We start from the raw sequence: 26,588 nt of genomic DNA on the forward strand, positions 1-26,588 counted from the left end.
GGTAGAAGCCTTCAATGGAAGTCGACAAATAAAGGTTCCAGATTGACCTTCGATGGCCCCCAACACTGATCAAGAAAGAACCTTTAACTTGGTAGGAACACAGTAGAATTCTTTACCCCAAGACTTGGGACCTTTTCTGGGGTCTTTGGCTAGCTGACAGGTGAAATGACACAATTGCTACATCTTTTATTTTCTTTCTTGTTTTTAAAGCTAATGAGAAGTAAATGGAACAAAATTGAAATAACGAACATCCCAAAGCTTGGTCATGGGCACGTGGACTTTCCTTGCATATTCTCTTGACTCTTACATGTGTATGAAATTTCACTAAAAAAAAGTTTTGAAATATTTGTTATCTTGACCAATAAGGTGGCTAAGTTATTGTACCTTTATGTGCATTTCTTTGGGTACTTAATGAAAATGAACATGTTCATCATTTAGGGGCCATATACTCTCTTTCCTCTCTATACATATTCTTTGCCCATATTTTAAAATCTGCCAGTAGGTCCTTTATTTTGATTTGTAGGATGTTTTAAGAACAATAGAGCCTTTTATTTAGTGTATTTAAATATTCTGTATTCTTTTTCATTTTTTAATATTTTATATTTATCTATAAAATTTATGTAAAATATTTTTATATGTATAAATTTTTATGATTTTTGGCATATGTTTATTTTTAAATGTTCAAATAGAGATAGTAATACATTTTTCCTCCACATTTTTTTTCTTCTGGTGTCACTTTTAGATTATTTGCCTTTAACACGTGCTGCTTCCGATATGACAATAAGATAGAAATCTTTTTGGTCAAAAACATAGCGGAAGAAAACTCTGCCTTCTAACATCCTCTGCACCTCAAGGGCTGCCTGGCTATTACTTTATCTGCTGCTTCCACTTGCTGGGTATATTGGCCCAAGTGGGGTTCTCCCACCTGTTTGCTACAGACATCCAGGCAGGGTTTTCTGCACCCTAGGCTGGTCAGTCTCAGCTTCTCCCCCAACCTGCACCTGCCTAAGGGGAGGAGATACCATCCATGCCAAGGTTTCCAGCACCGCTTTCTTCTCCCTGACCCCCCCCCTCCACACCGGGGTCCCCACACATTCACCTGCCCCACACTGACACCCTCTGTCCCTACCCTGGTGACCCTGCCACAGGTTCTGGGATCAGTGATTTCTTTAGTCAACAGGTAAGAAATGCCTCTTCACTCACCACTCAGGTAAAATGGCGTCACATCCCGTCCCCTCTGGAAACCCACAGTGTTGTCTGTGGCTTACAGGCTACTGTCAGACGTCTGTGCGATGGCATGTGAAGTGCTTGCCCTTGATCTCTCTACCTTCCAGCACATTCTTCAGGGGCCCCCACTGACCACACCCTCTCAGTGGTCCTTTCCTGAGGCATGGAACTATCTGGAACTTCTTCCCTGGAGCTCTCCCAAGGAGGCCTATCTCACCTTCTTGACCATTCGGAACCTTCTCATCCCGGAATGCCCAGACCCTTTGGCGTCCCCACCATCACATTCCCCTAATCCCCCCCATCATAATTCATCCCTGCTCTCTCCAGGATGCTGACTAACCCACAAATCACCCTGTCGTGTGTTCTGGTGGAAGGCCACTCCTGTGCAATGGCAGGACTTTCCTTTAGTCATTGTATTTCCCAGTGCCTTATTCAGACAATGACCACAAATACTTCTTACCTTTCTTTATGACGTGATATATAGCACATTATGCTATTGATTTGGCTCTGAGTTTGTATCCTCGGCACACTGAGTTTCTGTTTTATTTGGGGCGCAAATTTCTGATTTATAATTTAGTTTTGGAAAATGGATGACAGCTTTCTCCCCCACCGTCCAATTCCTGGAACCCAGTGCTCCAGAAGGTGGACGTCTGTCCTTGCTTGTCAGTCAGCTCTCTGTTTCCCCCACCAGCCCCCACACCTCTGACACTCCTGATACACATGAATCCCGGACTCAGCTGTGCCCTCCTGCCTGGACACCCAGTTTTTGCTGACTCCCTGCTTATTTGGATGCCTGGGATTCCAATTTGTGACTGATCTCAGATGTCCATCATTCCTCCCTCCTGGTTTAGTTTCCAGATCACTCAAACACTGATTGATTGGCCCCTTTCCCACACCTGCTATGCCAGTCTATAATATAATTTCCCCCGGCCAACTTCAGACATTGCTGTTGCTTGTGGCCAGGACCCATCTTGCCCCATGACTTCCATGTGTAGGCCTGTCCCTTTCCAGGTGCTGGCCCCAGTGTGCCTGGTCTTGATGAAGCTAACCTTTCCATGCCAAGGCCTTTGTATCTGTAACAGGAAGATTGACTGGGGGTAGGGGGGCTTGTTATGTGCTAATAGGGTTCTGTGGACTTCCTGGGGAGCTCACTCACTCCTGATCTGAAAAGGTGTGCAGTGATTTCCTAATGATCTTGAATTTGGGAAGCCTGTGTATGTCTGATCAATTATGCCATACTAGTTAATTACAATTTTAGAGAAGAGCAGCTATCACTTCATAATTTAAGGCCCCTGGATTGAGCTCATTCCGTCAGGTAATTTTCCTCTTTTCATGTTTCCATCTTTTTTTTTAATATGAAATTTATTATCAAATTGGTTTCCATGCAACACCCAGTGCTCATCCCAACAGGTGCCCTCCTCAATGCCCATCACCCACTTTCCCCTCCCTCCCACCCCCCATCAACCCTCAGTTTGTTCTCAGTTTTAAAGAGTCTTTTATGGTTTGGCTCCCTCCCTCTCCACCTTTTTTTTTCTTCCCCTCCCCCATGGTCTTCTGTTAAGTTTCTCAGGATCCACATAAGAGTGAAAACATATAGTGTCTGTCTTTCTCTGCCTGACTTATTTCACTTAGCATAATATCTTCCAGTTCTATCCACGTTGCTGCAAATGGTCATTCTTTCTCATTGCCAAGTAGTATTCCATTGTGTATATAAACCACATCTTCTTTCTCCATTTGTCAGTTGGACATTTAGGCTCTTTCCATAATTTGGCTATTGTTGAAAGTGCTGCTATAAACATTGGGGTACAAGTGCCCCTATGCATCAACACTCCTGTATCCCTCGGGTAAATTCCTAGCAGTGCTATTGCTGGGTCATAGGGTAGATCTATTTTTAATTTTTTAAGGAACCTCCACACTATTTTCCAGAGTGTCTGCACCAGTTTGCATTCCCACCAACAGTGCAAGAGGGTTCCTGTTTCTCCACATCCTTGCCAGCATCTATAGTCTCCTGATTTGTTCATTTTAGCCTCTCTGACTAGAGTGAGGTGGTATCTCAGGGTGGTTTTGATTTGTATTTCCCTGATGAGGAGTGACGTTGAGCATCTTTTCATGTGCCTGTTGGCCATCTGGATGTCTTCTTTAGAGAAGTGTCTATTCATGTCTTCTGCCCATTTCTTCACTGGATTATTTGTTTTTTGGGTGTGGAGTTTGGTGAGTTCTTTATAGATTTTGGATACTAGCCCTTTGTCTGATATGTCATTTGCAAACACCTTTTCCCATTCTCTCAGTTGCCTTTTAGTTTTGTTGATTGTTTCCTTTGCAGTGCAGAAGCTTTTTATCTTCATGAGGTCCCAGTCGTTCATTTTTGCTTTTATCTTTATGAACAAGTCACTTGTGGTGACTCTCAACCCCTGTCTCCTGTTGGTGCTGAGTCAGCGGTGGTTTTGCCACCAGGGGGACATTTTTTGGCTATCTCAGTTGTGAGGTGCTACTACCGTATAGGGCAGAGACCAGAGATGCTGCTAACCATGCCACAGTGCACAGGGCAGCCCCACAATGGAGAAACTTCTAGCCCAAAGCACCAGCTGCGCTGAGGTGGAGAAACCCTGCTTCTATCGTGAGGGATCACTGATAAAATCCTTTGGTGCCTATGGGGATTTCTGTAGTATTTCAGTGGGGGCTATCCGTGTCCTTGAACTCTCTATTTGTCCTGCAAGACTGGTGATGAATTGGTCTGCTGGGGGTGGGCAGCTACCGTGGGCTTTTCCTCATAGGAGTCCACCAACCCCTTCCCGTTGTGTGTGAACACTAGCCAATGGAGTTCGTGTGATGCGTAGACTCGATAATGTCTGGTCTGTCCTCCACTCCCCTCTTCGCCTCCCTGCGGCCCAACAAATGAGATGCCAACTTTCCACTGTAGCGGCCCAAGGTACCTGTTCACTCTCTGAGGCCCTTAGGCTCCTCCCACTGCTGTCGCTGCTTCACCAAACTATCCTCAGTTTCCCCCACAGTACTTCTCTGCTCACTTTGTGCCATTATGGAACATTTCCTCACCATCCCTTCATTGCTTTTTTCAACATCCTGCCTCTTTTATTTAATGGAATTGCAACAGTATTTTGTGTTCCCATGCTTCCTTGGGAAATTTATTATCCGAGGAGTATTTGCTGACCATCATTTCCATCCATGAGATGTAAAAAAGTCGACTTTATTGCAGTAAGTACACAGCTTTTTTTATTTGGGGGAAAGGACACCCAACTTAACCTCGACTTGGTGTTGACCTCAACAGGTTTACCGGAAGAAGAGGGGTTCCCCAGATTTTCTGTGAGCACCTTCACGACCTCATCATTTCAGAGACAGAGAGAGACCCACACCACTCAGGTAAGGACCCTCAGATATTCACATTTGGAGTGACAGCTGGAAATAAGTTATGACCAGAGACTTGGTGTGGCGTGACCAAGAATGTACGTTCCTCCTGGACTAGACCACACGGTTGCTCTCACTCTGGCCCTAAGTATCTCCAGCTCAACATCCCTCTCTCTCTCTGTCAGCAGACTCCAGCTCTCTGCTGGTTAGAAGGGGAAGGAGAAGAATGCCCAAAACAAACAAAATGTAATACTTTTAAATTGAATATTGTAGACATAATTTATGTCGTGGTCTTTAAAAAATCATTGTCAGATGAAGACAATGTTACGTCCACCGAGTGATGCTAACACAGTTTCCGCATTTGACCTCGGCTAAAATAGGACTCTGAGGGCAAAGCGCACAGAAATAAAATGCTTGAGGCACCTGTGGTGTTACGGCATGCCATCCTATCTCGTTGACTGCCTCTAAATTCCACATAGCCCAGAATGATTTAAAATATAGCATATGGGGGCACATGGTCAAGCACATGACTCTGGATCTTGGGGTCGTGAGTTCAGGCCCCACGTGGGCATAGAGCTTACTTTAGGGGCACCCGGGTGGCTCAGTTGGTTAAGCGTTCGACTCTTGATTCCGGCTCAGATCATGATCTCACAGTTCCTGGGATCAAGCCCCACATCGGGCTGTGCACTGATCGCAGGGATACTGCTTGGGATTCTCCCTCTTTCTCTCTCTGCCCATCCCCCACTTGTGTTTTCTCCCTCTCTCTCTCTCTCTCTCTCTCTCTCTCTCTCTCTGTCTCTCTCTCTAAAAATGCATAAACGTAAAAAAATAGGTAAATAAAATGTATCGTATGATCAGGACACTATAAAGCCAAAATGAGATTACAGTTCACAAAGCCGTTTTTGACATGTTTCAGTGATTTTGTGTCTATGCTTAATGTGTTTGGCTTTAAAAAGTTCACCAAACTAAAGAAGATTATCGCTTCAAGAAAAAAACAAACAAAAAAAAAACCAACAACACCACTGGTGTGTTTAGAAAGAAAAAGGATTTATATCATATAATTTAGTGTTCTTTTAATGCTGAATTTTAAAATATTTAAAATACCGTTTTTGGTCATTATCTTCAAAAAGATGACTTTGCATTTCAAGGTGAAACACACCCAACAATGTATCAAAGAGCTTGTTATCAACAGGGTCAAAATTATTGCTTTAGCAACAGGGTTCTTATTTTGTATGGAGCTATAGTACCACTTTGATGATGTCAAATATCTACATCAAAATCTTTTTAAAAAACTCAGTGGAGTATCCAGATGCTTCCATAAAGTCGACAACCCAGCCACTGATCTGCTTTCCTCTGCATACTTGGCATTATATAGATAAGTCTATTGGCATCAGCTGAGATTTTTTCCAAATAACACTGGTGAGGTAATGAGAAAAATCAATAACTTTAATCTTAAAAATAAATCTTACAGTATGCAGTCGGCTCAAATCACTTGCACTGATGTATAGGTACTGAAATAGAAAGAAAATGCTGATAGGCTACAATAACGGATCGTCCTATCTCCCCTCTGGTCCTTAGAGGTGTATTGACTTTACTTTGTAAGCCTTACAGATGCTTTATCTGAGAGAATTCACAGGGGGAGCCTACTTGTAAGGAACACTGGTTTGATTTTTATTAGAAGACTGACTCCTATACTTCAGAGCACAGATGCCGGCCACCTGACACCCTTTCCGGGGCTCCCACTATAACGTGGTTCATAGAGAAAGTGTTAATTTTGAAAGAAGGTAACTTTTTCCCTGGTCTTGCATGGGTTTGGCTAAGAAGCAAATAGAGATGGGAAAGATCATGAGGAATTAGTGTCCATCCCTACCTGTCAGCGGGGACTTTTTGTTCCGATGCAAACAGTCTTGGCTTGCAGTCATCTCACAGTGCCTTTCTTCAAGGGAGCAGGAAACCAGGCTCATTTTCTTCCCTGTAAAGTGTGGGGATTCTCATGCTAGGACACGTTTCTCGCTGTTGAAAAGCTGTAAGAGTTATGTGAAATTGCGCATTTAATGGCCACACGTCTTTCTGCGAAAACGACTCTTGTGTGACATGTTCCACAGGAAATATGGACACATACAGGCATATCGCATTTTAAATTTTCCACTAATGCAATTAGATAAGAATTCTATAAAATCAGCCCTCGACTGATTGGGTATGTAGCAGTAAAATTAAATGTTGGCTACAAATTGAATCTCTCTTTGTGGAGGTCTAGAGTTTAATTGGCATCATCAAGGATTTTAGTGAAATCCCTTTAAGAAAGATAAAATGCGTGTGCATTATTGTAGATAAAGAAAACAGGAAACAGATTCAGTCATTTGCCAAAGATCATAGGGAAAATTTGGAGTGCATGGTTTGAATGGATATCAAGATCATATGTCCTGTTCCTGAGAATGAACGTGACCAAAACCCATTAAAAGGACTGCAGGAGTCATCCAACTTCTTCACACAGTTTGAAGACTTTTTGGTCAGGACAAAAACCTAAATAGCCTTTTTAGCTTGGCTTTTTATGACTTGGCTTTTTAGCTGCCAGTCACATGCTGAGATTTCTCACGATGAAAAGAGAAAGGGAGAGGCTCATCCTTCCTTCCCTCCTTTGTGAGGTAGACGATACGTGTGAGGGGGGCTCAGCCAATCTGTCAACCGTGGATTATGGCGTGAGAGACATATGATGGAAGGGACGAGAAGAGTAGATGTCACCAAGGAGGTGACATGTGGCAGAGGTGACTTCCCTCTGGGGCAGCTGTTAGGCAGTCTTACCATGACCTCCGGGCACTGAATCCGCTTGGATTCCTGCCCACTTGCCACACAATTTCCTTCTCACTCCAGTCTCTCTCTCTCACCTTCCAGTGAAGGTCCGACCTGTTCAGATGTCCAGAATTACTTTTCATGGCTCGCAAATAAGAATTTTCACTGACACCGATATAGACGTGGAACGTTTTCTCATGAGGGTAGCGCCTCAGCAAAGACGAGTAGTCCCTTTCCTCAAGGTGCAGGGGAGAGACAATGTAGTTTATGTTCTTTTCCATCATAACATTTCTTACAATTTGCAAAACATAATGACTTCACAGAAATGTAGTAAAAATAGGGGCGCCTGGGTGGCTCCGCCGGTTAAGCATCCAACTTCAGCTCAGGTCATAATCTCACGCTTCGTGGGTTCGAGCCCCACGTTGTGCTCTGTGCTGACAGCTCAGAGCCTGGAGCCTGTTTCAGATTCTGCCTCTCCCCCTCTCTCTACCCGTCCCTTGCTCGCATTCTGTCTCTCTCTCTTTCTCAAAAATAAACTTAAACAATTTTTAAAAAGTAGTGAAAATATATTGCCCTTGAAATATTTGAAAATAATGAAAGCTGGGACCTTAGCCATATCGTGAATGTGGCTGTGTTCATTGTTGCTCCTTATAGCGAAGGCTCTGTAGGTCCTTGCTGTGGAGCAAAATAGAATAGCCATGACCTTACACAGCCAGCAGTGAGTGAGTGATACCTTGCAATCCCGCACGCTGGCCCTGATGGGGCTTTGTGGCACTTCCCAGCGCTCAACTCTGCAATCCCAGAGATCCAGGTCGGTTTTGAAATTAGATGGTGTTTATAAAAATAATATGCCATTTATCTACTGGCTGTTTTATGAGATGTATAGTAGCTTTTTTAAAAGAGTGTGTGCCATTTGGCATGAAAAGATCCGTCCGAAGTAACGCAGCGGCAGGAGACCCAGCAGTGAGGGAAACACTGAGAGCACCTTCCAACCCAGAGTGACTTAGCTCTTTTCGTCGTGATTGCAATCCTCTGCTGACTCAGAAGGCCGGGTAACCTGACACAGGAACCCCGTGGATTATAAATAGAGCAAAATCATGAACCCCGTGGGGGAGGGACCCAAAGGCAGGAGGGTACAAGGAGGGAAGGGATAAAATAAAATTCTCAGTTCTTGCCCTCAGCCTGAAGTGGATTTATACACCTGTTTAGGGCTCTACACTTGCTATTGACAAATGGGCCACTTTCTTTTTTCACTTGAGCGTACCTTATGTATGTACATTCTCATTTTAGCTTTACTACCGTCCACTTCTCGCCATTGATTCCTCTCAGGTTTTGTTCTCCTCGACGACATTGTGTGGTTCATGATCTTTGAGCTTCATTGTGGGCAGTTATCATATTACTTACCAAACTTTTTGTTACGATTTTTTAAAGAGCGTAAAAAGTTATCATTACTATCTGTCATATTCAAATATACATCGTAAGAAATCATTGGTGGTCTCGGATAAAAGAGTGGCAGTCCAGCACCCAAGAGCTTCATGAGTATTTAGCCCACTCAGACAACCGCCACCAAAGATAAGCAGAAACGTAATCAATGTCAATTGATCCACAGTCAAGAGACAGATTGTTATGTGGTTTGTTTTACTGAACCAGCAAAGAAACCTTTTTGTAATGTCACATATCAACAAAGTGAAGACTGGTGGGGGCACTAAATAAAGCCAGTGCCTTCTCAGTATTTCATCGTATTTGTCACGTGAATGCCTGATAGGTATCATGGCAGAGAAACAGTGCTAGATAAAGTAGCAAAGTGTAGACACACTCAATCATTAAGGGAGGATTCTAAAGCACATGGTGGGAAATAGAAATTAGATAGCTATTTCAAAAGGCAAGGTATAAGTATTTCATTTATAAGCTGCAAACACGAGACGAGACGTAGCATGGGAGGCTCGTTCACACAGCTGAGGTTTCAGGGAATCGGCACGCACCCCTCGTGACTTCCATAGTACATGCCAGAAATGAAGGCAGTAAATTAATTTGACGGTATGAGTTGAGTGGCAGCATTTTCAAAAGAGAAAGGAAGAATCCTGTATAGTTATAGAGAAACTTGCGAAATAAAAGACAAAAGCAAATCTCCTATTTTGTATTTTTCCTCCATAAAATTGCACCCTGTGTCTCTCCCAAATGCATTCAAATGCATATTTTTCTAGTGAACACGTTGACTATTATCAACGAGGAGATAATTCAGTTTTAAGAAATATGAGAAGAATGCAAAATAAGAAGGTCTTGTGATATCTCTCCATGCTCACCTTACAGATGGGAAGGCTGTAGTGAGTCAATACCATTGTATGAGGGAGGAAGTAACATTGCATCTGAGAAAATGTGGTTGAGTACAAATTCTAGTTAACTTAGGAACTGCACTATTCCCTTAAAAAGATTTAATTTTTAAAATTAAAAGAAAAGAAAAAACTAAAAGAAAAAGAAAAACAAAACTAAAGAGAAAAAGAAAAAATAAAATTTATGGGTATAAATCCCATAACTGTTATTCAGCAGGTAGGTACAGAACGTAGCAGTTAGTTTTCAAGTTGATAAAAGAAAATACCTGTAACATGTCAAGCCTGCAGCCTGCCATATAACAAGTGCGTATAAACAATGTTTGCTATGTTATCTTGGTGTTTTTTTTTTCAAGGTCAGTATTCTGAACATCAATTCTGATTCTAACATAGTAGACGCTATCTAAAATATGTAGGGGGTTAGACAGAATCAGCATGACACAGCACTTCTCTGGGATTTTGATAAAATGTGGCTGGCATGTATGTGATTTTCAAAAACATTTTGCTATGGAATACTATATATTTGGGGGGGGAGCACAGTGACGAGTAAAACACCCAACTTCAATAAATCGTTACATTTCACCATATCTGCTCTGGCACCATATATTTTCTATGTCCCATGCCCACCTGCCACGCTGGGGTGAATCCCATCCGGAAATTAGGGCATAACCCTCCATCCATGTTTGCACTTTTACTAATATGAATGTACCCATAAATTATATCATGTCCGTAAGTAAAAATGGATGATTCGTATGCTTTTACAGTGTACATAAAGGTGTCACTCTGAACTGATTTGCGGATTATTTTCTAGTTGTTGAGGTGTTTTTTTCTCCCCATTTGGATGCATGGTGCTCTCATTTGCTGTTTCATTCTGAGTATTAGCTCAAGGTTAAATGTAAAGCCTTAAACGTGGAGCGGTAGGAGGGAGGCAGTAGGAAGGGAGATTACAGGGGACACACTCACAGGCTCTGAGCACAACATTGCGTTCAAGTTCCCTCAGCAAGCTCGGGAGAGAGCAAGTCCATTGGAAGAGGCAAGGCCTTAGGAACACCCGCCCCAGCGGGAAGGGTGGGTCTCGCCTTGCTGCCACCTCCAGCCTCAGGGGACAGCAGTGCCTCTGGCAGCCAGACTGTCTTCCTCCAGATCCTCACAAGGTGGTTGGACGTGTCTCTCGGGGTCCTGAGAATCTTAATCCAGTGAGCTCTATGAAAGATGCACCAGGATGTACTGAATGTCAAGTGACAATATGGCAGCACGGACTTAGATGCACAAACATTTGCCAGAGGGCTACAACCAGGGCTTTGGCACAGATCCTTACTGGTGCCTCTAGAAGCTCCCTTTCAACACCAAAAAAAATTTTTTTAATTAAAAACATAACTGTAGGTGTCAATATGCCTCCTCCACTTTAAACTTTTCCCAGAAAGAGGGTTTCCATAGATATATTCATGACATTTCTTAAAAACAACATGTTTGTTTGCAGTTTGACAAAGTGGAGTGGAAAACTTGATCAAAAGCAAGTTTCCAAATTATTGCTGTTACAAACAGTGCTACGGTGAAGATCATAGAATGTGCCCCTAACTTGTAATTTAGGGGGGAAAAAATCCAAAGGTTTCCCCTAGAAATGGAAATACTGCATTTCTGAGGGTGCACATTTTCAACCATAGGAGTTACTGCCAATAATTCCCCAAAATAGTTGAACACACCTCTAAAAGGGAATGTTTCTCCCCTAACTTTTTTTCCTGAAAGTCGCTTAGTTTAATTAATCTTTCTTTTTTAATTTTTCAATTTAATTTTATTTTTTTTAATGATGTGGTAAGTGTAAAACAGATCTTATTATGGCTTTGTTTTACATTTCCCTGGTTGCCGTCGAGCGTTTTCATATGTCCTCAGACCTAGTAGCCCAAAGCTATCCTTTTCCTATTTCCGAACTGGTTTGCATGAGTTTCTAGATGACTTGAAAGAATTCTTTACATATTCTGAATAATATTGCTCGTCAGTCACTTGCATGGCAAACACTTTGGTTATAGTGTTTTCTTTTTTTTTTTTAATTTTTTTAATGTTTTTATTTATTTTTGTGACAGAGAGAGACAGAGCATGAATGGGGGAGGGGCAGAGAGAGAAGGAGACACAGAATCGGAAGCAGGCTCCAGGCTCTGAGCTGTCAGCACAGAGCCCGATGCGGGGCTCGAACCCACAGACTGTGAGATCATGACCTGAGCCAAAGTCGGACACTTAACCGACTGAGCCACCCGGGTGCCCCTGGTTATAGTGTTTTCTTAGTCTAACCAGAAGTTTGTCAACTTCATTGATCTTTTAAAAACAGCTTTTGACTGTATTGATATTCTCTATTATTTTTCTGCTTCATTGATTTCTGTGCTCTTTAATATTTCCTTCCTTTTGCTTGCTTTGGGTATAATTGGTTCTATTTCTAGTTTCTTAAATAGCAAGTGTAGAACATTGATTTCATGACTTCTGTTTTTTCTAATAGTATTTAATGTAGTATACTCCCATCTCTGGCTATGTTACCTGTGTTCTGAAAATTCTGATAGTTTTGCTTTTATTTTCATTCAATTCATGCTTTCTGATTTCTCTTAGGGTTTCCTCTTTGACTAATGTTGTTGCCTTCCAAACATTTGAGGACTTTCCAGATATCTTTCTGGTTTTTTATTTCTAGTTTAGTTGCATTATGATCTCAGAATATATACTTTCAATAATTTCAGTTCTCTTCAATTTATCAGGAATTACTTTATGGCCCAGAATAGGGTCTATCTGGGTGGAATTTCCATGAAAAGGAGTATCCTGCTATTGTCATATAGTGATCTGGAAATGTCTATTGGGTCAAGTTGATTGACAGTGTTGTGTGGGGCTTCTGTATTGTGACTGATTTTCTGTCCACTTCTTCCACTGAATACTGAGAGAAGAGTACCCTGAGTCTCCAACTATAATTGAGATTTTGGCTACTTTTCCTTTCAGGTTAATCAGTTTTTACCTTATATATTTGGAAGTTTTGTCATTAGGTGTGTAGACCTTGAAGAGTATTGCATCTTTTTGATGAATAGATCTGTTTATCATTTGTACTTCTGATAATTAATATTCCTTTTCCTGAGGTCTTCTTTGACTGAAATTAAAATAACCATTCTTTTCATCATTGTGTGCAAGGTATGTTTTTCCATTCATTTAATTACTTTTAAACAGCTTTATTAAGATATAATTCACATACCATACAGTTCACACCTTTAAACTATACAATCCAGGGTTCTTTAGTAAGCTGTTAGGGTTATGCAACTATTATCACAACTATTAACCCCCTCACCATCCCAATGAAAATCCATGCCTTTACTTTTAACCTATTTATGTCTCTATATTTAACTTGCGATTTGTATAAATAATATATAGATGTGTCTTGTTTATTTTTATCCAGTCTGATAGTCTTTGTATTTTATTTGGTGTGTTCAGACCATTTACACTTAATGTAATTATGGATGTGACTGGATTTTGGTCTGTCCATTTTATGTTTTTCTGTTTCTCACCACCATTTTTGTTCTTCTATTTCCCAATGATGCTTTCTTTCAGATTATTTGAGTATTTTTAAGTCCTCTATTTTAGTTTATCTGTTGGCATTTCAGCTATATGTCTTTGTATGTGTTTTCTTGGTAGTTGATTTAGCAATTGTAATATATACACACCTGTCACTCTATTTGCAGTCAACCATATCATTCCTTTTAACCTCCTTCGCTGATCTTTACTTTATCGTCACCACATGTGCTACATCTACATACGTCTACACAGTTATAAATATATTACATCTACATTCTTTATAGTTGTAACATATTTTACATCTACTTAATTGTTGTCAGAAACGTTATATCTGCATACATTGAACACATTCTCCTAGGAGGTGTTATAAGTTTTGCCTTAAACTGTCATGCACGCTTCAGACAACTTCAGTAGAGAAAAATCTTCTTTTTATTATCCCAGTACTTACCATTTCTATAGCTTCACTCCTTCTAGTTCCATTTCCGTCAGCCTCAAGAACTTCCTAGTTTTCCTTAATCTGAGTGTGTCTTTATTCTGCGTGCGTTCTCCAAATTTGGATTTCCCTCCACAGTTCACTTGTTTTGGTTTACTTTTCTGGTCCGCAGATAGATGTGCATTTTGTCCAAAGTTTAGTTATAATTACTGAGAGAAATAGGCAGAGGTGAGCTTCTTTCATTGTGGCCCAGCTGACGCATTTACCACACATAAATTTATAGTGTTAATATAGTCAAACTGATTAACCCTTATCTTTATAGATTGTGCTTTTGTTGTACTGTTTAAAAAATCTTTCTCATTGAGAAAGCCCTCCCCCCAAATTTCTCTTACCCTGCAGCCATAAAGATCTCTCTCTCCATATATGTTTTAAAGTTTAGGGTGTGTGTGTGTGCGGTTTGTTGTTGTTTTTACATTTTTTTCTTTTTTTCTTGCATTTAGGAATTTAGACTACCTGGACTTTATTTTTGAGAATGGTGTAAATTGACAATGTAGTTTTACATTTTTCTGTGCCAATAACGATTCTCCCCTGCCTTTTACAATATAAGGCCATGTTTCCCACTTCCTCTCAATGCTGAGTACATTGCCTGAAATGGACTGTTTTCTGTATTTATCTCTGACCTTCTAGACTCTTCTTTAATATTACTTGCCTCCTGATGGCTTTCCTTGAGCACTCCTTCTAAGCAAAGTCGTCATTTGCCTTTATAAATTGGTCCCTGTAATTCCACAGTGCATATCTTCTTTATATGACCTATTTTGTTGTATTATAATTATGCACATGTGTGTAGACCCTGGGACTTTGAGCATATAGAGAATGCATTGACTGTATCTTAATCATTTTTGCATTCCAACACAAATGCTCAATAAATTGCCAACTCAGTGTAATTGTCATCTGGTAGCAGCTTTCGATGAATTAAGAGAAGCAGACTGATAGAATATTTCCTAAATTTATTCAAATATTTAAATTCAGTCTCATGTTAAAAATGTACTAATAAGCTTGGTAAATAGAATCACAGGCAGTTGCATTACTGGTTGGAGGATATTAAAGTCACATTTTATATGGTGATTAGGCTCTAAAGCTGGCGTGTTATGTAAAAGTCACATGCAACAAAAAAGACTCTGGAACATCCCTTATATTGGCTATAAAGAACAATATGCCTTTATATGTTTTATGTATAAAACAGTGTGCTTTTCTTGTATACAACTCTGCACAATTATATGCATATATTTATGCGTAATGCATAAAACAACTTAAAGCATATAATAAGATACATACAGTGTTTTGGATTCTAAAGAAGTGGGTGGCACAGAACTGAATTTTCAGAGATTCATTTATTCATTCCACAAATATTTACTGGGTACCAACTTGTGTCCAGCACAGATCTAGGCACCTTGGTCTATAAAACAAACGTCCTTGCCCTCCTGGGAGTTAAATTCTAGCATTGGAAAGCAAACAATGAATGATATTTAAGTGAGATGTATAAAATGCTAAAAGGTAATAAAACATACGAGGAAAGGTAAACAGGATAAGCAAGCTTGGGAGTGACAAGAGCAGATATGGAAGGAGGTTGGGTTGAGTAGCGAGTTCTAAGAAAGTCAACAAAAGCTTCATTGAGAGCAAAGACAGCAAAGAAGTAGGGAGTGTGCCATGCTGATGTCAGGGTGGAACATTCTAGGTGGGGGGAGAGCAAAGGCCCTGAAATAGGACCTTGCCTGAGTTGCAAGGTGGCCAGTGTGGCTGAAGGGGCGTGAACTCTACGTATTACTAGATGTTTAAATGAAGACAAGTTGGAATTGGCATCCATGATAAGTGTTAAGTCTAGAAAAGGGAGACTTTCTCATTGTAAACTACAGCTAGGGGCTAAATGCAAAATGTCAATTAGGACTCTTATTGTACTGTCTTTCTTGAGAACCATTTGCCAGGTTTGAAAACTTGGGTCTGCTCTGAATCTAAGTGAAAGGTAATCGCTTGCCTTTTCTGTAAGGAGAAAATGTAGACAAACAGCTCTATTTCCGCTCAAGATAAAGAGAACTGGAAGAGAGTCACTTGGGAACCTGTATCGCTCATTCCCTGACTTGTTACATGTGGTGCTCTGAACACGAATGTGGCCTAACATTTTTAAATGCAAAATTCAGACTGAAAGAACAGAAAGTTTTCAATTGTGCTGAAATTGTAATCAGCTAATTATGGTGAAAGAATTCATTTTATGAAAAAACAACCTGACTCTGTCAGAAATAGGTTCTAAAGCAACTGAACTGTGATATTGGGAAGAAGTTTCACGAAGTCAATGATATAGAAAGCCTGGATCTTAAAGCCCAAGTGGATTCAAATTAATTTTATACACTTCCAGGTGATTTTTATTATATATTTTTGGAAAGAAGTCTGTTTTTCAAAGTTTAAGTATTTATTTTGAGAGAGAGAGAGAGCATGTGCACATGAGCAGGGGGAAGGGCAATGAGAGGAGAGAGGAGAGAGAGAATCCCAAGCAGGCTTCGTGCCTCCAGCAGAGAGCCTGACGTGGGCTCGAACTCACGAACAGTGAGATCATGACCTGAGTGGAAATCAGGAGTCAGACGCTTAACTAACTGAACCACCCAGGTGCCCCTGTAGTATTTATGGTATCAAAAATTATATCTTGTAATGATAGAATTATTGGAATATTGCTTACATCCATATATATACATATGTATGTATACATATGGATGTAAGCAATATATACATATGTATACATATATATGTATATATATAGATGAAAGCAATATTCCAATATATTTAAATGAATATATATATTTATATATATATATAGAGAGAGAGAGAGAGAGGAAAGCTTATAATTCTTGACAACTGGTCTCTCAGAAATTCCTTAAAACCTGTGGACTTAATTTTTCCCAGGCACAAAGTTAATCCTGTATAACAACTTGGGCACCTTGAGAAATGTTTTAATACTTACAGGACCTTTTTGTGCATGTAATGATTGTAAAGAAGGGCCTCTCTTACCTCCGGTTTTCAAGTGGAAACTTGAACTCCAGTAACTCCATTTTGGACGGAAAGATCAAGGTTGGTGACAGAGAATAACTTTCCCCAACACAGTGTATCCCATGGCTAATGGAGTTGCTAAACTATGCCCTTCTCCTAATTATCTGATTTTCAAAAATCAACTCGGATTAGGTTATTTTATTAATATCCAATTTCCTGAAGTGCCTTTTCTCATTCTTTTTTTTATTTTTATTTTTAAAAAAAATTTTTTTTCAACGTTTATTTATTTTTGGGACAGAGAGAGATAGAGCATGAACGGGGGAGGGGCAGAGAGAGAGGGAGACACAGAATCGGAAACAGGCTCCAGGCTCTGAGCCATCAGCCCAGAGCCTGATGCGGGGCTCGAACTCACGGACCGCGAGATCGTGACCTGGCTGAAGTCGGACGCTTAACCGACTGCGCCACCCAGGCGCCCCTTCTTTTCTCATTCTTGTTTAATTATATTTATTGCCATAACACACAGATTGTGGTTGTTTCCAGAAAGAAAATTGTGATATCAATAAATTAACAGATAGACTGTGTCCTACATACTAACACAAATGAGGATCCTGGAGAGGGGAACAACCAAACAAGAGAGAGGATCCTTCTAGATGCAGCCTCCAAAGTCTCTGGAGACTTCACTGCCATGGTTTGACCTGCTGGTTCACACACAAGGACGACCTTTTGTTTGTACCCAAGAAGACCAGCTAAACTCAGTGTGCTTGAACTTGCATGCATCAGGTACTAGCCAAGTGAGTTTGGGCTCTAAAGATGAGCTTCAGCATCTCTGAAATGAGACTAATAATACAGAACCTGCTTACTTCACATGGTTATGAGAAACTACTAGAATAATCACATGTGAAAAATGCTTTAAGAATATAAAATAATAGCATGAAGACGATGTTAGACATAGGGCCTTAGAAGCCTCAAAGGATCCCATGTTTAGGCGTACAGATGGGACTACTGCAGAGAAACAGAACTTCAGGTGTATTCTGGCTACATCTGATGGGCTGACAGAGAGAGTCCGTGTGAGAATGGATGGTGACGAAGCAGTGATAATCAGCATGGCCAGAAAATACTGGACTTTCCATAACCTGCTAAAGAGTGGAGACTTGATGGTTTAGGCCAGGCAAAATGGCGGCACTGCAGCATTTTGAACACAGCAATTACATGAATAGATTTATTCTTTGGAGAGATCAAACCTAGTAGATTAATTATCCTCAATAATACCTCCTGTTGTTGGCGGCGAGTCTCCCATATAATCCCAAGAAACACGTTTTTAAAAAAAATTTGTAATGTTCTTACTTTCCGTGTTTCCAGTATAATAGATTTATGTTTTTCTGTATATTCTCTGGATTCCAACCCCATTACTATCATACGTCATTACTACAAACATACCCTAAATATAGGTTATCAATTTGTTACAATCTAGTCACTCATACTGATGCTGCCATGGTTTTTTTTTTTTTTAATGAATTGAGGTGAAAGACCAGAGCTCATATAAAATCCATATCCCAGCATGTCACAAATTAATTACATTGCATGATGTATAGTACAATCATAAATTTCTATTTTATAACTGTCCATTAATAGGAAGAACTATACATTCACTCATCAGAGTCCATTTTCATTCATAGCTATTAACCTAAAATCATCTACCAAATGCAAATAAATGTCCATTTCAATGATATTAAACGTGTTCCAGTATAATACTACTTATAAAAGTCAAGAACAGTTAGTAACTTTTTTAAGAAATCAAACTGAAAGATAAGGTAAAAAGCTCAAATTCTCTCTCTCCTCCCTCACTGCCTGGTTGCCCATTGCTTACAATAGAATTTGCAAAGTGCCTTTAAAAAGATATTTTCCCCTTTATTTGGCCCCTTGGCAACAAAGGAAACAAAATGGCAACAGAAGAAACAAAAGAGCGAGAATGAACTCAATTGAAATCCTGTATAAATACCTATTTCTGAGTTAGAAGGATCAACTCTTTTTTGCCTAAACCAGAAATGCTACTTTGACGTTCAGATCATTTTCTTAATTTTTTTTTTCAAAGAATGAAAATATACAACCCTTTCATCAAAGTTTTTTTTTTTGAATCACATGTTATTTTATGCCACATCTTTCAGTTCTATTTAGGTAGACTTTGGCTTTGGAAACTGTGATTTTCAAATTTCACTTTTTAATGGTTTCTCCTCCAACATCTTGTTAGCATCAAGTAGGAATGGGATTTGCATTTGAAACACTAATATTCACTATTCAGTCAGCCAAGAAGCTTCCTTGTTTTAATTTCCATAAATGTCAGTAAATGCCTCTTTTCACCTTTGGGTGAATAGTCAATAGAAAAATCAATTCTGCGACAAATGAACAGCAACATGATTTTACATATGAATTATTTAACAAAGTCTATTTTTATCCTGGAAGGGAAAGACTTAAGGTAAAACATCAGTAGCAAATTATTAATTTACATTTATTAATATTATTCATAGAAGTGCATATCCACAGGAAGTAAAGAAATTTATATCTCATTTTTTAATTAGTTCATCTCCGAGAATTCTATTAATGACACAATAGAAATCTATTGAAAATTAATGAAAAAGATATACAAGTAATAAACCTCATTAAGCCTTTACACCACGTTGTGGTTTTCTCTGGCTTGTGAGAGAGTCATTGACCCTGGAAAGGGAGGAAGCTAGTGAAAATGACCCATTTGAGATTTAGACCTTCCATGAACTCAGTCTTTACATCCTTTTAGCAAATTCTGTCTTCATGTCTGCCTGATACCTCTGGACTTTAGAAGACACAAAATACTTTACAAGTCCAGGCGGGGAAATGAGAACTAGATTCATGTCTTGAACTTCTAAATATCAAATCAGCAAGATTTTCTCAAAAACAGGATGAAACCCTTTTTTTTAATCCCTATAGTGAGTCGTTGACGTAGTAATAGCAGGTGTTACAAGTGGCACTATTTTCTAAGGATTACACTATCGATGAGGTAATCTTCCTGTTAAGACCCTGCAGAAAGGAGGGGATTTTGCTTGAGGATGAGTATTGCAGCCCACAGGGAAACGCCTGGACCATGTGGTTCATGTATATCTGCTCGCGCCCGCTAGGAGCTCGAAAGGAGGTGTTCCGAGGCACCGGTTTATTGAGTGTGGATGGCTTGTCTTTGCCTTCCCTGATCTGTCCTTGAGAACAGAGAGGAGAACGTGAGGCTACAGGTTTGAGGAGGTCGAAACTGACCAGAGGTTGTAGATCACAAACGCCACCCCATCCCGTGCAGCCCACTTGGTGGGGGGGTGGGGGGAGGTTGGGACACTCCGATGATGCTGCCAGGCCTTGCATGGCTGCGAGGTGGCTCCATCTGTCTGTTCCTTTGAGGGCCAGATTGTCCCAACTCCCCATGAACTGTGACTTTCGGCTTTCCCACTCCAAATAACAACTGGCCCCTAAGCTTTGAAGCTTTCCTACTTCTTTCGAATGTCAAATTTTAAAATAAAAATCACAGAATAATTTCCAGGTATATTATTAGATCCTGTACTGACTTTGTTTTCAAAGGCATTTAAATGGACAGATGGCCTGCTCCATTTTCTAGAAGTCTGGGAGTTGTACCTCTTACACCATAGTATCATTTTTTTCCCCACGCCATCCAAAAATAATAATTCTGGGCATGGGATGTCTTAGTCTGCTCGGGCCGCTATAACAAAATGCCACAGACTGGGTGGCTTATAAACAACAGAAATGTATTTCTCACAGTTCTGAGGCCAGAAGTCCAAGGTCGGGGTACCTGCACGGTCAGGAGAGGGGTCTCTTCCAGGTCGCAGACTTCTCTCTGTGTCCTCAGAGGCAGAAGGGGTGAGGGGGCTCTGTGACGTCTCTTTTATAAAACCATTAATCCCATTCACTGAGGCTCTACCCTCATGACCTCATCACCTCCCCAAAGCCCCAGCTATAGATAGCACCACACTGAGGGTTAGGATCCCAACATGCGAATCTGGGGTGGGGGAAACAAAACTCTCCGACCACTGCATAGGGTAAGCCTTGTCTGATCGTCTAAGGCATTGCACTCTCTGGCCACCCTGAAGTCTGCAGTGACTGTCCCACTGTCTTTCAATGGCCCCACTCACTAGCCATTCAGAGCCATCTAGCCATGTCTGAATTCCGAGTAACTAATGGGTCTGGGACCACCCACACCCTATGTGACTTCAGAGCAACAGAGCATTTTGAATAAGTTCCCAGGGCTGTATGGTGTTTGAAAGGGTCTTATCTGAATCTGTGACATGTGAACTACATCTCAAGTGTAAGATCGGGGTCAGTCCGCCATTGCTTGAAGGCACTCTCCTCCTTTCCTTCCCTGTCCCTGATGGGGGTGAGGTGCCCAATTGGCCCTAAGTTTATTTTTAAAAAAAATGAAAACACAAATCTGATAGACTGTGTGAAAGAAGATTTCAATATAGAGCAAGTAAGCCTGGTTGCAAGTGTCTCTGAAAACAGCATCAGGAGGCCACCAGGGAGGGGGAATTTCTGCACGTTCTCATGGGCCTCTGAGCTCTTTGCCAGCTGCAAGCCCTCCCCCGGACTTGAGTCCTTCCTCACCAGGACACCAGGAGCTGTTCGCCTTCACTTTCAGAGGAGCCAGTGCAATTTGTTGGACAAGTTTCAGCCCCTAATTTGCATCTTAACCCAACCAACCTGGGTTAAGCTCCTCTCCACCCCTCTTTTATCTGGAGGACCTGAGAACTGCACTCACACCCTTCCGCCTTTGTAACTGCCCTGTCTTCCTGGGAGCATGAGTCAGGTTTCCACGTGAATCTGTCTCCCACATTGCAATTCAAATTGCCCAACTAAATGCCCGTTTGCTTGGATTTTTAGTAAATTCTTTCTTGGTTTTCAATTATGATAAAAACTCTCTTCCTTCCCTTAAACCTTTGCATGCAGCCATTCAGACACGAACTCTGTTTAAGCTCTCGAAGTACATTGGATGCATTGTGCTTGCTGAGCAGAGATTAATTTACTCATTTGGGACCCTAAAGGACACCCGTGATCTGATCAAGCAACAGATTCTACCTCCGGGGAATTCCACCCACATAGATCAACATTTTCTCACTTACATATTACATATGACCCTTTTTAAATGAAAAAAAAAAAAAAAATCCCCCAAACCCTTAACATTTCTGAAGTTAACTTATTATAATGGTGATTAAATGTAGACACACACATTGTTCCATAAAACGTCTTCATCCTCTTTGTTCTCATTACAGCTATAAAACTGAAGCAAATTTATAAATTGAAAACATGGCAAAAACCTACCAAAGCAAACAATTAAAATTTATCACATTCATGGTAGGTATGAGTGTGTTTAGCAGGAATGAGAGTACTGGTGAAAATATGGACGTGGTATTGACTCAGATTCCAAGAACTACATTTCTACTGTCTTGTGCCGTTGGTTAACCCAAGGCCCTACCGCTTTTCTCTGCTTGAACTGCTGGGAAACTATTAATCTCACCCATGCTGAAATATCACTTAGTGCTTTCTTGGGGGAGATGCCTTATTTGCATATTAAACACAACTACTCTCTTCTGGTTAGCCTGCAACAATATCAGTGATATTCCGTGTGGCATCCTGCTTGTAAATAAAATAAGAAGTTAGAGAATAAAGTCTCGCTGAGCACTGGCTTTAAACGTAGGCATTCAAATGATCCAAGGCACGATTGTATTACTTTTGAAAAAATATCATGAAAATAAAAATGTGAAATATATTAGATCATCCAGAGAACTTGAGGACCCCTGAAAAAGTACATATACAAATCTCAATTTCTGCAACATTACACTTAACAGTTTAAATTACTCAACTAAAATCTATTTATACCCTTTTTTATCTTACTCCTGAAATTCAAAGGAACTCCGGACCTTTCATTTCTTTCTGTACAACTTTCTTTAGTTTTAAATCATATGTGCAGAAATCATAGTTATTTTATAAATGCAGTATGTTGCTCAGTATTTTGACAGCTTCGTGTTGCTAAGGAAGAGACTTATTTGTATTTGTATTTATTTTTACTTATTTTTTAAATTTTTTTGAAGTTTTTATTTATTTTTGAGAGACAGAGCATAAGCAGGGGAGGGGCAGAGAGAGAGGGAGACAGAGTCTGAAACAGGCTCCAGGCTCTGAGCCATCAGCACAGAGCCCGACACAGGGCTCAAACCCACGAACCATGAGATCATGACCTGAGCCGAAGTCAGTTGCTTAACAGACTGAGCCACCCAGGTGCCCTATTTTTATTTTAATTTTAATTTTTATCTTTATCTTTATTTAGGGCCCTAAGTTGTGAGAAGTGTTTTCATTTAATGTTGTCCAATTGACTCATCAAGATAATCACCATTCAGCAATGTTTAGGGATTTTCTCAAGTCAAAGAGCGAATGATGATGAGATCATAATGCCCTACATTTATAGGGCACTCACTATTTTCACATACTCTTTTATGTGGCCCACACACATTACTCATGTAAATCCTCATGCGTTTTGGGGAGGTAGATTGTTACTGTGGTCCCACTTTACAGATGAGGATGATGAGTTGGGTCACAGACTATCACTGGGTGGCAGATTTCAGATTTGAATCAAGCACTGCTGTAGACCCTGGATCTTCCACAATGCTGCCTCCAGCCAGCACCCATCTGCTCATGGACTGGTGGTCCTCTGAGAAAGGATGGGAGTCCAGGGTCACTACTGACACTTGTCTACCTCAGGTTCTGTGGAGAGGCCTCTTCTTGCCTATTCTTTCCCCCTTTTCCAAATGGTGGCAACCTCAACTTTCAACATTCATATCAAATGGTACTTCCTCCTCTGTGAAGTTTCTCCAGACCGTCCTCCATAAGTCCCCTTTCCCAGGTAAATGGGGGAAAGAAGGTTTTAAAAAAACTCCTTTTTGAGCAACTCCATCTCTACGCCATGTGCAACACGTTAATACATTTTTAAGCATGGTTCCTTTAAAAGCAGGGCATTTGCGGGGCGCCTGGGTGGCTCAGGTCATGATCTCACAGTTCTTGAGTTCAAGCCCCGCATCAGGCTCTGTGCTGATGACTCAGAGCCTGGAGCCTGCTTCAGATTCTGTGTTTCCCTCTCTCTCTGCCCCTCCCCAGTTTGCAATCTCTCTCTCCCTCTCTCTCTCTCTCAAAAATAAATATTTAAAAAAAATTTTAAACAGCAGAGCATTTGTAATATTCGTGTGGCACACAGGTGATAGAGTGTGGACGTCCAGCATCATAGGTATGGGGCAATTTCTAAGTTCCCAGTTATAACACTTGCTTCCTGGTTCTGAAAGATGATGATTTTGTGTCCAAACACTATAATATAAAACATGCCAGAAAAGAAAATAAATAAGTGACTAGCTGTCTGAAGTGACATGGGGTGGAGATAAATCTTTGAAGCAACGGTAAACAAGCTTGAAGCTAAAAGATACCCATATGGCATCCTTTAGCCAAACAACAAATCAGTAAGTGAAACCTGGGTGTCAAGCCAGCAGATGCTAGGCACTCATTTCCAGTTGCATCCCTGATCCCTGGCATCATTTCTTCTCTTCCTGAAAAGAAATGGTTCCCCCCCAATACCAAAACTAAATTCAAACAATTATTTTCATCATGATAGTGTTCTCTTTAATTCCCAGCCCCTATTTCTCCCTTCCCCCCACCCCACCCCTTCCCTTTCTGGAAGCCATCAGTGTGTTCTCTGTAGTTACAAGTCTGTTTTCAAAACTAAAGTTTTTGTTAAAAAGTCCATTATTTCTTTTTTCATGATAATACTTAATTTATCATGAAACTCGAAATAATGGTAGAGGAAGAGGGTTATTGTTGTTACCAAGAGGGCAGGAAATTTAAAGAATGGAGAAACATTGGGGCGCCTGGGTGGCGCAGTCGGTTAAGCGTCCGACTTCAGCCAGGTCACGATCTCGCGGTCTGTGAGTTCGAGCCCCGCGTCGGGCTCTGGGCTGATGGCTCAGAGCCTGGAGCCTGTTTCCAATTCTGTGTCTCCCTCTCTCTCTGCCCCTCCCCCGTTCATGCTCTGTCTCTCTCTGTCCCAAAAATAAAAAAAATAAACGTTGAAAAAAAAATTAAAAAAAAAAAAAGAATGGAGAAACATTGACCCAGATGTGTTTATAGTGCTGAATAATATGGTGAATACTTTGGGGTGCTTATATAGTACTTGACCACCATTATTCTTAAAGTTTATTTATTTATTTTGAGAGAGACAGAGACGAGGTGAGCAGGGGAGGGGCAGAGAGAGAGAGGAAGAGAGAGAATCCCAGGCAGGCTCCATGCTGCCAGCACAGAGCCCGATGTGGGGCTCGAACCCATGAAGCCTTGAGATCATGACCTGAGCCCAAACCAAGAGTCAGACGCTTAACTCCCTGAGCCACCCAGGCGCTCTGACCACCATTTTTTTTAAGTTTATTTATTTATTTTTAAAGAGAGAGCAGGGGAGGGGCAAAGAGGGAGAGAGATCCCAAGCAGGCTCCATGCTGTTAGCACAGAGCCCGACACAGGGCTCAAACCCACGAACTGCAGGACCATGACCTGAGCTGAAACCAAGAGTCGGACGCTTAACCGACTGAGCCACCCAGGTGTCCCTCCTTGACCACCACTTAAATGACATCCGTAGTTGCATTTGTTTGCTATTCTAAAATATTAAAGCTCCTTTTCTGCCTGTAACAAATATGATTTTTTGCCTCACAGTCTAATAAATGTAATAAATCTAAATAAAGCAGATTGAACATCATTCATCCGGGCATACCGCGCTCATCTCCAGATCTTCTATGTATTGTCTCACAGATGATAATTTTAAAATGCCCTCTGAACTTTGTTACGTTGAAAGTAGTGACCTATCGTGTATCCTTGCCTGGAATTTTAACCTTCATCTAAGGAATAAGCTGTGAAAATTCTTTTGTTTTTCTTTCTTAAACGACGATCAATAATGTTAGTATTTTAACATCTCATTTATACCATTCTGGCAACTATCCTTATGTGCCTATTAGACTTTACTCAATACCTATTAATCTCCATAATAGACAATAAAGTTCCATGGGATCTCTCAATGAAAGGGTTTATTCTGAGCATTAGTTGATTATTGCAAACATCAGTCAAATTTTTGCTTATCCAGGAAGCACAGAAAGCTCTTGGTTGTTGATTCAAAGATGGCTGTCTTTTTTACTTGCTCCATTATTCAAGACATCAATATCCTCATTAAGAAAATGCTTTCTAATGGTTTGGGCATAGGAGTTTCACCTTTTATAATATACTTGGGAATACAGATATTTTTAGTAAACACTGAGAAGCTCTGAGAAAGTGCGTTTATTTATTTATTTTTTCAAAAGAGGGAAGCAGTAACTCGGGGGATTGGGGCATTTTATGTCAAGACCCCTCCCCACCAGCCTCAGATTGGCAGCCACGAAAAGGCACTCTCCACAGACTGCCCTCCAGTGGCTCAATCTGCAGATGTGTTCCTATCATGAAGGTCTTTGCGGAGCGTCGCATCTCGCATATATCTTTGGTCATTAGGAAGGGCTCTGCTAGAGAGAGTCTAGGACTGAGAAGACACGCAGAGTGGTGGTACTCGGCTTCTGGTGAGTGGACAGGGCTGGATGCTTATCAGATGCACTGGCAAGGACATGATCTAGCCGGGGCCCTCACGCCACGGAAGAGGGATGCCAGCAGCTGGGTAGAGAGTTGGATTCTGTTTGTCTAGTTTTTAGGCTCTTCTCTGTTTTGTTAGACTGGGCCTCCATTTTTATATTCTTTCTGTACCCTCCTTGATTTCTTTTAATTAATGCAGTATTTCTTATTTCACA

The 26,588-nt window shown here is 40.7% G+C and overlaps 1 protein-coding gene across 3 annotated transcripts in view; it reads left to right on the forward strand.

Annotated features, from left to right (window-relative positions):
- Nucleotides 1-26,588, forward strand: part of MYO16 (myosin XVI) — a 615,221-nt gene that overhangs the window by 582,978 nt on the left and 5,655 nt on the right. For all 3 annotated transcript variants that reach the window (XM_023253136.2, XM_045055816.1, XM_045055813.1), the window contains exon 34: nucleotides 4,514-4,605. In XM_023253136.2, the coding sequence (XP_023108904.2) occupies nucleotides 4,514-4,605 (92 nt within the window). The remainder of the gene's footprint in view (nucleotides 1-4,513; nucleotides 4,606-26,588) is intronic.

Source organism: Felis catus, chromosome A1 (assembly GCF_018350175.1).
Source record: "Felis catus isolate Fca126 chromosome A1, F.catus_Fca126_mat1.0, whole genome shotgun sequence".
NCBI lineage: Eukaryota > Metazoa > Chordata > Mammalia > Carnivora > Felidae > Felis > Felis catus.